This window comes from Rhineura floridana, chromosome 3, assembly GCF_030035675.1.
Source record: "Rhineura floridana isolate rRhiFlo1 chromosome 3, rRhiFlo1.hap2, whole genome shotgun sequence".
Classification (NCBI taxonomy): domain Eukaryota; kingdom Metazoa; phylum Chordata; class Lepidosauria; order Squamata; family Rhineuridae; genus Rhineura; species Rhineura floridana.
Window position 1 is genome coordinate 99,998,512 of NC_084482.1, and position 12,490 is coordinate 100,011,001.

Below are 12,490 nucleotides of genomic sequence, written 5' to 3' on the forward strand. Positions count from 1 at the left end.
GTCCCTCTGGTCGGTTCCATGACCAACTGGTCTAGGGAATAGTCATTTAGAATATCTAGAAACTTTGCTTCTTTGTCATGACTGGAACACATATGCAGCCAGTCTATGTCCGGGTAGTTGAAGTCACCCATTACTACCACATTTCCTAGTTTGGATGCTTCCTCAATTTCATATCTCATCTCAATGTCTCCCTGAGCATTTTGATCAGGGGGACGATAGACCGTTCCCAGTATTAAGTCCCTCCTGGGGCATGGTATCACCACCCACAACGATTCTGTGGAGGAGTCTGCCTCTTTTGGGGTTTCGAGCTTGCTGGATTCAATGCCTTCTTTCACGTATAGAGCGACTCCGCCACCAATATGTCCTTCCCTGTCCTTCCGATATAGTTTATATCCAGGGATAACTGTATCCCACTGGTTTTCTCCATTCCACCAGGTCTCCGTTATGCTCACTATATCAATGCTCTCCTCTAAGACCAAGCACTCCAGTTCTCCCATCTTGGTTCGCAGGCTCCTAGCATTAGCGTACAGGCACTTGTAAGCAGTGTCTCTCTTCAAGTGTCTTTGGCACTTGTGGTTAGGCCTGTGGTAATTTTGCTCTTCTGAATTTATATCCTGTGCCCCTGCTCTCACAATGCCTACTTCTAGGCCTACCCCTTTTAAAATTTCATCATTTCTTTGGTTTTTATCCCAGGGGGGAGGTTTATTCCGAACCGGACCTTTCTCAGCTCCTGTCGGGTTTCCCCCCTCAGTCAGTTTAAAAGCTGCTCTGCCACCTTTTTAATTTTAAGTGCCAGCAGTCTGGTTCCATTCTGGTTCAAGTGGAGCCCGTCCCTTTTGTACAGGCCCGGCTTGTCCCAAAATGTTCCCCAGTGCCTAACAAATCCAAACCCTTCCACCCGACACCATCGTCTCATCCACGCATTGAGACTGCGAAGCTGGGCCTGTCTGGCTGGTCCTGCGCTTGGAACTGGTAGCATTTCAGAGAAAGCCACCTACTAATGAGCTGCAGCCCTCCACATAGTTTAATTATGCATTCAGCCAGGTGCTTGTGTGCTTGTCCTACCTGCGGTTCACTGTAATACAAAGAAGAGGTGCCAGATTTGTATGTTGTTGAGAATTTCTGTTGCAAATGTACTTCACCTTGTTTTAATATGATAGAAGCACACAGGCTCTTTATCTTGTTCGTTTCTTAGTAGGATTTCTCTCTCCTTTTAAAGGCATTAACAGTGGCCTACAGCATTTTTTTTTAGTTTATTTTATTTGTTAAAAATTGAAGTGTTACTTCAAACACAAGTAAAATAAACCAAAGTAGTGTCTATAGCAGGGGTTCCCAAACTGTGGTCTGTGGACCACCAGTGGTCTGTGAGCTTCGTTCAGGTGGCCCTTGGCATGTCTGCATTAAATATTCATTAAATATGTAATTGTATTGTAACTGATTCATTTATTTCTTATATTGAATTTTATTTATTACATTGTGAATGCTACAGAATACAAATTGTAATACAATAAAATACAGTGTAAGAAATAAAAGAAGTAATAATACAATTAAAAATAATACAGCATCCAGCACATCACATTATAATTGCTACCGCAGGCAGAAAAATCATGAAGTGGTCCACCAGGATCCTCAGCAATTTTCAAGTGGTTTGTGTGTGTGTGTAAGCTTGGGAACCACTGGTCTATATAATAGGGCAAGGCCATTGAATTGTCAAGTTAAGGTAAAACGTAGGGGTCTCAGCACTTATTTCAGGTATTGGGGGGCTCTTCGGGACAGCTGCATGTTATTTGCATCTTTTCTGCTGTTGGTTGCTCTGTTTACATTTGATGCAGCTTGTCGTCATTACCTTGGGCTTTAGTTGAAATCCATTCACGTATTTCCTTGTTACTTACCAGACAGCACTTGTGTCTTCATTTTTGAAAAGCTCCTATGTGTGTATGGGTGTTAGAGTGAGGTAATATGGAAACTTACTCCTGTTAATAAATATTTACATACTACCCTGGGCTCACTGACTTCTCATCATTACATTGCTCAGGGGAGAAAAGGTCACTTTTGACATCACTAATCTTTTGAGAGTAAGATATACGCTTGCAGGTAATGTGGTTTCATTTTGGCAACTAGGGTGTCACTGAATATAGGCTGTACTTGTATTCCTCACTAGCACAATACAGCCAAAGGTAAACATTTGTATCTGCCATTGATTTCACTGGAACGTAAAAGTTTTTCGCTTTGGCAGCATTGTCCCCATTAAGAACAGAAGTAGAGCTCTGCTGGATCAGGCCAAGTGCCTTTCGTGTCTAGCATCCTGTTTCTCACAGTGGCAACCAGATATGTTTATTGATCCATCAGCCATTACAAATATATAAACATTACAAAACTAATTACTCCATGGACTGTTAATCTCCAAGCATTTTAGCCCTATTGTCAATAACAATGCTTAAAAATTTAGCAACATTTGAAATGACATAAAAGGCAATTGCAGTTTAAACATATTTTCAAAATATGCTGTGAAACTGTTCCAAAATGGAGAGCAGCAACGTATCCCTTGCACCCTTGTAAAAATTACAACACAAAATCATGTGTGCTATAGTCTCAACAGCACCTGAGCCACATGGGACAGAATCTCTCATCATGGGGAATACCTTGGAAGCATCCTTCCATCATCATAGAGGGCACGGCATTAACCCTAGCCACAGTGGCCAACTACTGTGTGCCTCTTGGAAACACACAAGCAGAACACGAGGTCAATAGCCCTCTCCCACTATTTTTCCCTGCATGCTACTCCTGAAGGTATTGCCCAAGCATGGTGGGAGAGAAGGGTATACTTTACTGGGGCCTAGAGATCAAGTGAGGCCCAGCTGAGGCTGCAACCCCATTACCATGAGGAAGAATATTGAACCTAAATATAGGCCATATCCTCAAGCATTTATTTATTTATTTATTTGTGAGAACTTATTTCCCTGTATGTGTGAGATTTGCTGGAGTCAATCAGAAGCAGTGTTAGAGCAAAACAATCAATATTCTGAACTCTTAAGTTGCTGGCCCAGATCCTTCTCTAAAACAAGGAGGCCTCATTCGCATGTACTTTAAGCTGCTGTTAAACTAAACTGTATTTAGCAGGAGCAGGGGAAGAGTGAAGTGCCCACAATTTTTGCCCCATGCATCAAGATGCTGGGTGTTCACCTTTAAAACATGGTTTAGTTTAACTGTGGTGTAAAGCAGAGGCGGGGAAGTGTTTTAGCCCAATGGACTGGATCGTTATCTTCCCCTCCTATCCCCATGGGCCAACTTTGGCAGGTGGGTGGGACAACCTGCCTGCCAATCATCTGATGTCACAATGACATCAAGTGATTGACACCTGTCAAAGTCCCTTTCACAGAGCTTTCCAGATGCTCGACAACCAGCTCATTGTAAGGTGCTTGGGAAGCGCTGAGCTATTGGGCGTTTGGCAAGCAGTGCCCAAAACACTCAGTGAGCTCTGTTCTCTGTGCTTCCCTTATCTGTCTTCAAACTCGGTAGGATTATTCCTCAACCCTTCAGCTGCAGATCTCTATGCCAAAACTGAAAGTCCTCTAACTTTCAATTTTCTGTTTACAGAATTTCCTCCCAAATGAACTATGACAATCCTCCACATTCGTTATATTTAGATGATGGGTGAAAATGTATTTATTTATCCAGTCCTTTGGAGCGTGATGAAACTGATGCTGCTTGGAGTTTAGGCTTAGTGTTGCATTTTAAATAATAATAATACATGTATAACTTTATTCTGTTTCATTTTGTATTGCTGTTTATACTTTGTGTTGTGTTGTAAGCTGTGCTGTGGTCCAATCTGGAGGAAGGGATGAGTATAAAAATTCTGAAATAAATAAATAAATAGCACTTTGCCATGCAGCATGGTGGGGAGAGCTGTTTGATACACCCAAATCCAAAACCTGCCTTCTGTGGGTGAAACTAATTGCATGGTTCTTTGGATCCTGGCCAATGTGTCTTTTCTGCAGGCACTTGGTGTTCTTCATTGGAATCCATCAAAGGGAAGTCCTCCAGGTGGAATCTTAAGACTCTGGGATTCTACAAATGGCATAATCCAAATACATACAGAGTTCTCAGATGGAAAACTGCTCGTGAAGTGAATTACAGTTTGTGAGACTCCTGAGAAACTCCTTCATATAATGTGTAAAAAAAATTAAAGAACGCTTCTCACAGAAAATGTGGACATTTTCCGGAATATCCTTATGAGGATTTTTTTTTTTGCCATGTAATATTTTTTCGTTCTTCCACCATCTCTTGAAACTAAAGAAATTGTATTTTAAATTTATTGAATAAATGAATGTCAAAAAATTGAAGTAAGATTAATGATGATTTTAACTCTATCATCACGGTTAGATGCTGGAATATCATTTTGGTGTATTCTAAGGAGGCAATTTATATTAAAATAAATGATTACTGTTTCTTCCAACATTTATAATTACATTTTGAAAAAAAGAGAGATTTGTTGAAAATCTTTGGTTTCAAGCTAACGACTTTTTAAAAAACCAGCCCTGAATTACCACTTTTATTTACTTTTATAATCGGCTCTCGAAATTATACATACTGTAATTAAGGCAATGTGAAAGACAGCTGTAGATATACTATACCACCTTTTGGTCTGCAATCTTATACACACTTAATCAGAAGTAAATCTGATTCAACGCAATAGGATTTGCTCCTGTATCGGATTGCACTGCCAAGCACATAGGACCTCATGGTTTTCCATTGCCCTTTAGTCCAAGATTTTAAGTCAAATCCAACAAGATTTGCTTTTGATTCCTAGAGCAGCCCTTCTTCCAAGGGGCAATATATGTGTGCTGCCCCAAGAACAGTTAGGAAACATTATTTACAGCTGGGAAGCACGGCACAATTTCTAAGTGGGTCTTGAGCTGTACATTGCCATCTTTTCTTTTTGCAGTTTCTGGGATTTTGCTTCTAATATTAATGAGCCTTTACAGAGCAAACAGTGCCTCCTTTGTTCCTATAGAAGATCCAGGCTGGGGAGAGCTGGAGAGAGAAGATTTCAGGGGAAGGAGACATAATAAATCTTTACATTCAAATTTGCTGGCATGCTGCACTGGTTTGTACCAGAGCTGTGCAATAAAAAGGTATAATCAGAAGCATAATTTCCCCACTTGTGCTAAATAATAATAAATCAGACACCGAAACAAGAACCCTGCATGGTTAAACAGTTAATGGCCTTATTATCATGATGACATCTGAATGCATGTATCTAAGGCAGAGCTGGGATTGGCTGGCAAGCTCATTGCAGATCCAGGTGGCATATACTGACAGCTTTGGGTCACATGATGGCTGTTAGGGCTTGCTTTTCCACTCATCTGGCTGCGCTTGTCAGCAAGGGTTGAACACTGGCATCCTGCAGCTTCCAAGAATGTAGAAAATGAGAGGAAGAGAAGGAGGAGGTGGCAAGAGAGGAGGCTGCTTTGTTGTCTTTCTCCCTTCGATCAATCTGAATTTCTGACAAATGTGGACTGTGGAGGTACGCAATTGCAGCCACAGCTGCCAGGAGACCCTGGTCATGAGGCTGAACCCATATTGGTTTCGCTAAAGGAGGAGGATAGATTAATTGGCATGTACAGTCTATATTGGCTGCCAAGGGGGCACTTAGCTCACTGATGAATTAGACTGATCTTCTGTCGTCTGTTGAGGAGACAAAGGAGCTGGAAAAAACAGGCAATGTTTGCTGTGTTAAAATTCTGGACTGATCAACAGAATGGAAAAGCAGGCTATCTGTTATGAAACTGTAAGGCAGCACACATATATGGATCCTTGTGCAAACGCTCGGATACTGCTCCAGGGACCTGTTTCTTTTCTGTAAGGGTTTCTATTTTTTCTCTTTTTTGTAATCCTGCCTCTAAGGTTAAACTTCCCTCCTCAACTTTGGCAGTTCCCTTCCCCCTTTTTGTGCTCAGCATGGAACGTCTTTTGTTTCAGTTAAATTCAGTCCTCTCGGTCTGTCACCTGACAGTCTTGTGGTTCTGGATGGATGTGGTTTATTTCTATTATTAACCTGGGTTGGCAGCTGGTCTTCCTAACTGGAGTTCATAGAGATTCCGAAAACTGGAGCTTGCCTAAGGGACAAAGATGCTTTCCAGGTATGAAAAAAATACTATGACATGGTCATTCTTTTCAATGGCAGACATGAAGTTGCCCTATTTTATACTGCAGAAATATTCTTTTTTTTAATAGCTGTTTTAGCACAACACTGTTTTAAAATGAATGTATTGAATCATCTGTAATGTTCCCTAAGGCATTTGCTTCTGTAGTGAAAGATCATGAAAGGGTTCTTGTAACCATAATGGATTAATCTTGCTTAGGTGGGACTTCCTCCATAATAAGGACTATTTCCTAAAATAATCAACTGGTGAAAGTTTATCTGCATAAACCTCCTAGAAATTGAACAGGTGCTTTTTTTTTAAAGCACATGTTCTGCTCAAAGTTTAAACATATTGTAATCTTGATAATTTTACTGTGAGCTGTTTAAGCACATGGTTAACTTTCCCATTTAAATTAATGAGACTTTAAAGTGCTTACTTTTGGCTGGATTGTGTTCCCCAGCTATTGACATTTAATGTTAAAGCAGTAGAATGGTGAAAGCATGGGTATATTATTTAATGCCTCCTACCAAGGGTTGTTATATTGCTTTTAAAAATGGGGAATGCCATAGGATGATTTGACTATGGAAAACGTAAACTCAGGGAGGGATTAATGGCTTTGAATCAAGTTGACAAAAAGAGACTAGGGACTAATGGGTGGGAGATAACGATGAAAGTTTGTTTCATTATAAGTCAACTGTCTAGAGAACAGCCAGAAGTTAAGGCAGAAGGGAGTCTAGAAGCAGCATCTAAAATCTCATTTTTATTGCTCTTCTTATTGCAGAAGTTATTATTTTGTTCCATGTGACAGTGAAATAGTAAAGGTATAGTATGTGCAGCAGGCTGTAACACAATTCTTTGACTGAAACTTGTGCAGCTAACTGCATAAATTGTTGCTAACCTAATGGGCGAGCAAGACAGATCAGACTTGAAGATGTAGGTTGCTACGTATAGAAATGTGTGTGATATTAAACATTAGCAGAAAAAGATGCTGCTGAATTCATACTCTACGGACTAGATTTATATAAGTGGCATGCAGGAGTGGCCTGTACTGGGCTGCAGAGCCAGAAGTTACGCCCTTCCCCACCATCACCTCTGCCCCACATAAAATAAATCAAGCACTTTACAATCTAATTTGAATTTTGGAATAAGACAAATTCATTTCTAGCCTTTAGAAAAATCTTTAAGAAGTGAAGCACAGAATCCTTAGCAACCAGGCTGTAGCTTTGCCACTGATTCTCCTTCAATCCCTCAGCCCATTATTTGTGGCAGTCCACAATTAACTTTTGTGTCCATAGAAAGTTAGCCACTGGCTTCATAATTGTGTTCCAGGTCCAGTTAAATTTCATAGATATATTAGAGGGAAAAGGATGTGCGCGCACACACACATCAGCTCACCACCTATGAAGCCTGCTGAGGTTGGGGATGTTTGTGGGTCTGGGGAAAGTACCCCTTGGAGGTGAGAGTTCACTGCTAAAAAGGCAGACAGGTCTCATGGTATTTGGGAGACTTCTCAGACATTGTGAGATTTCATGAAGAAATTTTTGTGATGGCTAACATTTCCATCCAGATTTGGACTAATGAGATGGGCCTCTCCCTCTGTTGACCTGCCTCAGAGACTGTAAGGGTTGAGGGAGGGAATAGAGCACACAGCAGGCATCCTAAACCTTTCTAATGCTTTTAGCACAGAGGTAGGGAGAGCTGCCCAAGTCTGAGTCATCTCTTATAACCAGTGACTTTAGAGGATAGTGGAGTAGGGACAACCCTGTAGAGCTGGACAGCTGCTACGGTTGGGACCTGCTTTTCACTTAACTGTATAGCTGGGCTTCACCATTGTCAGATGGTTCAGGGTGAGCCACGGTGTGTGAGACACAATTGCACCTGGACAGCCAAACCCATTCCTCTGGTAAAGTCAACTAGAGAGATTACACACACACACAGAGAGAGAGAGAGAGACTCATCACAGTTGATCATTTAATGAATATAATTAATCAATAATGTTAAGCCCCAAGATCACCATCCACCTTTTTCTTGCCAACCACAAATGCTCAGCTTCCTCTTAACAGTACTATTTTCATTGTCCCTCCTCCCATGCATTTCTACAGTGGCATCTGTTTAGATCAGAATTTAGTTCCAGATTTTTGTGCCTAACTTTGGAATGCCTATGACTGAAAATTCTGGCTCTTGGTTCCTCTCTACTATTATTTTGTGGGTAATTCATAACTGAGAACCAATGACTGATTTTACATATTTTTAGGTGTTCCAAATATTTTAAGGTGGTTTTTAAATGTTTTTTAAACTGCACTGTTTTAACATTTTGCTGTTTGCTGCGCTGGGCTCCTGTGGGAGCAAGGGCAGAATAGAAATTTAATAAATAAATAGAGGAGTGATGGTAAAGGGTCTTAACAGCAGGCTCTTTCAAGTTTCAAATGAGAATAAAATGCCGCCAGCTGATTTGAAATAGAATCTCACTTTGTTCCAAGTCTGCTTTGGTTTTTAAGAGTATATTACAGAGGAAGACAATTATCACAGCTTTGAATTATTTTGGCAAACGTAGTGCAAAGCTACATTTTACAAGATAATAGGAACACAGAAGTCGGGTGGAACTTGTAGGGGAAGATTGTGAGTGGGACGGCAGGATGCTTAACCTTTCTTTGTCCACTGATTCTCCCTTGCAAATGCATCTCCCAGCCTATTTTCCCTTCAGGTAGGCTTTCTTCCATGTTGGAACCCAGCAAGTTGGCACATGTTAGTAATACATGTCAGGGATGATTAACCTTGGCGAGCAGATTGTGGCTTGCAGGTCCAGATTCTTCCTACTGATGTTTATTTGTAGACTCCGATTCTTCCAACTTGCTAACGTTACAGTTTAAACTGCATGCAGTTTAAATCACATTGAATGAAATTGGATTTTAAAAGCCTAATCAATATTCACCAGTAATTTGCTTTTTTGTTATGAATTATGAGTTGTCACTATATTCCTCTCCCCTCATTCATAGGGGGAAGGGTTCCAACCACTGAACTCTCATCATCCGCTATTGGGTTCCAACCAGTTATTTAGCAATCAACATAATAGTCATCTCTTCCATGTGCTACGATGTTTGTGTTATTCAGACATCCACCTCATTTTGCCACACTCACACCCCTATTATATTATTTTTTTAATACTACTGTATTCTTGATTCCATCCCAAATAATTGCTATTAGCCTAATCCTGTTTAGTGTCCTATGCAGTGTAAATCATTCACATACATCAAAACAAGCAAAATGATAAATATAACAAGCTGAAGTGTGATTATCTTTTGGCCCCCTAGCATTTGTTCTGTGGGGTGTCACAGGGTACCATCTTGTTCCCCATGCTGTTTAACTTCTATATGTAGCCCTTGGGAGCAGTCATCAGGAGATTTGGGGTGAGGTGTCAGCAGTACGCTGATGATGATGATGATGATAATAATAATAATAATAATAATAAAATTTAATTTTTGTGTCGCCTATCTGGCCGAAGCCACTCTAGGCGACATACAAACTAAAATTCAGTAAAATACAATACAATGCAGATAAAATACAATGAAGTCATTAATCACATCAGCATGAGATCAGTTAGGGCAATCAATAGATAATAAGTATCCCAAAAAAGTTAGCCCTTCCCGGAAATCCTAAAGGCCTGTCCAAAGAGCCAAGTTTTTAAGGCCCAGCGGAATGTATCCAGGGAAGGGGCATGGCGAAGATCGAATGGGAGGGAGTTCCAGAGAGTGGGGGCCACCACTGAAAATGCCCTCTCTCTAGTCCCTACCAACCTAGCTGTTTTTGTTGGTGGGACTGAGAGAAGGCCCTGTGTGGCTGATCTAGTTGGGCGGCTTAATTTGTGGTACTGGAGGCGCTCCTTCAGATAAACTGGGCCGAGACCGTATAGGGATTTAAAGGTTAATACCAACACCTTGAATTGGGCCTGGAAAACAACTGGAAGCCAATGTAGGTGAAATAATACTGGCGTGATGTGATCACGGCGGCGGCTGTTTGTAAGCAACCGAGCCGCCGCATTCTGCACCAGTTGTAGTTTCCGGACTGTTTTCAAGGGTAACCCCACGTAGAGCGCATTGCAGTAGTCTAATCGAGAGGTGACCAGGGCGTGTACCACCAGTGGGAGCTGATGAATAGGGAGGTAGGGTTGCAGCCTCCGTATGAGATGTAATTGGTACCAAGCTGCCCGTCTCACTGCCGAAATCTGAGCCTCCATGGACAGCCTGGAATCAAGAACCACCCCGAGGCTGCGGACCTGATCTTTCAGGGGTAAACTTACCCCATTAAACTGTAGGTCAACAGCACCCAACCTCCCCCTGTCACCCACAAGTAGCACCTCGGTCTTATCAGGATTAAGCTTCAGTCTGTTCCTTCCCATCCACCCACTCACAGATTCCAGGCACTTGGACAAGGTCTCCACAGCCATCTCTGGTGAAGATTTAAGGGAGAGATAGAGCTGCGTGTCATCAGCATATTGGTGACATCGCAGCCCAAAACTCCTGATGATAGCTCCCAGTGGTTTTACATAGATGTTAAATAGCATGGGAGAGAGGATAGAGCCCTGTGGCACTCCACATGTGAGGGGCCAAGGGTCTGAAACCTCATCCCCCAATGCTACCTGTTGATGCCTGTCAGAGAGAAAGGAACGGAACCACTGCAAAACAGTGCCTCCTATTCCCAATCCTTCCAGGCGATCCAGCAAGATACCGTGGTCGACGGTATCAAAAGCCGCCGAGAGATCCAGGAGGACAAGAAAGGTGGATTCTCCCCTATCTAATGCCCTCCTCACATCATCCACCAGAGCGACCAAGGCTGTTTCAGTACCATGTCCAGTCTTGAAACCCGATTGGTATGGATCCAACTAATCCGTTTCATCCAAGTGTGCTGACAACTGGCCAGCTACCACTCGCTCAATGATCTTCCCCAAAAATGGCAAATTTGAAACGGGGCGAAAGTTGTTCAAGACTTGGGGATCCAAGGAGGCCTTTTTTAAAATAGGTTTTATAATTGCCTCCTTGAGGGCTGGTGGCAATGCACCCTCCTTCAAGGATGAATTTACCACCGCCCTGATCCCTTTGCCTAATTTCTCCCTACATTTCATAAGAAACCATGATGGGCAAGGATCAATCAGACAGGTGGTAGGCTTTACCGTTGAAAGCGCCTTGTCCACATCCTCAGAAGGAAGAGGCTGGAACCGATCCCACTGAACCGGACTGCAATTGGTCAACTCTGGATCCTCCACTGCATACACAGCGTACGGAATCGAGTTCTTCAGGTGTTCGACTTTATCAGCAAAGTGCTTTGCCAATTTGTCACAGGAAGCCTTAGAGTGTTCCAAGGGTTCCTGAGCAACTGGACCGACCAGGCTTCGGACCACTTGGAACAGCTTCCTGGGACAGCACTCTGCGGATGCAATAGAGGCAGCAAAGAAATCCTTCTTTGTTGCCCTTATTGCCACCTGGTAGGCAGCTATTGCTGCTCTAACCTGTGTCCGAGCATCTTCAGAACGGGATTTCCGCCACCGGCCGCTCTAGTCGTCTCACCTCCTGCCTCAGACTACGCAACCGGGGTGTATACCACGGTACTGTCTGAGTTCTATTCAGGGGGAGAGGACGTTTCGGAGCCACCTGGTCTAATGCCCTGGTGATTCCCTCATTCCACTCCATCACCAGGGTTTCAACTGGGCGACCTTCAGCAGGTTCCAATTCCCCCAGCGCAGTCAGGAATCCCTCTGGATCCATCAGACGCCTGGGGCGGACCATTCTAATAGGTCCTTTACCCCTGCGGAGGGAGTGTGGCATCGAGACGTCAAAATTCACCAGATAGTGATCTGACCATGACACGGGGGTAAAAGAAATAGCCCCCAGCTTCAGAACACTTCCTACCGCTCCCAGGACAAATACAAGGTTGAGAGCATGACCGGCTACATGGGTGGGCTCAGTGTTATTAAGGTACAGTTCCCAGGAAGCCATGGTTTCCAGGAAATCCCGAGGGGCTCCAATGAGAGTGGCCTCAGCATGCACGTTGAAATCCCCCAGTACTAAAAGCTCTGGGGTCAATGCTCGTACATGCGAGACCACCTCGAGCACCTCGGTCAGGGAATCTGCCGTGCAGCGGGGCAGGCGGTACACGAGCAAGATCCCCAAACTGCCCTTCGGGCCCAACCTCCAGTACACCCAGCTCTATTTCTCTGTATTATCTGAATTGGGAGAGGCCATGCAAGCCCTGGACCGGTGCCTGTACTCAGTGGTAGGCTGGATGAGGGCCAATAAACTGAGTCTGAATCCTAGGAAGACAGGCGTTGTGGGTTAGTGGTTCCAGAGTTT

General features: G+C 43.0%; 1 protein-coding gene across 3 annotated transcripts in view; it reads left to right on the forward strand.

Annotated features, from left to right (window-relative positions):
* Window positions 1-12,490, forward strand: part of FNIP1 (folliculin interacting protein 1) — a 132,529-nt gene that overhangs the window by 49,297 nt on the left and 70,742 nt on the right. Inside the window, exon 1 of one of the 3 annotated variants that reach the window (XM_061617084.1) lies at window positions 5,489-6,143. The exons of the other annotated variants lie outside the window; for them this stretch is intronic. Coding sequence (XP_061473068.1) covers window positions 6,133-6,143 — 11 coding nt within the window. The 5' untranslated portion in view covers window positions 5,489-6,132. Of the gene's footprint in view, window positions 1-5,488; window positions 6,144-12,490 lie in introns of those variants that run through there. 3 annotated transcript variants of the gene reach the window in all.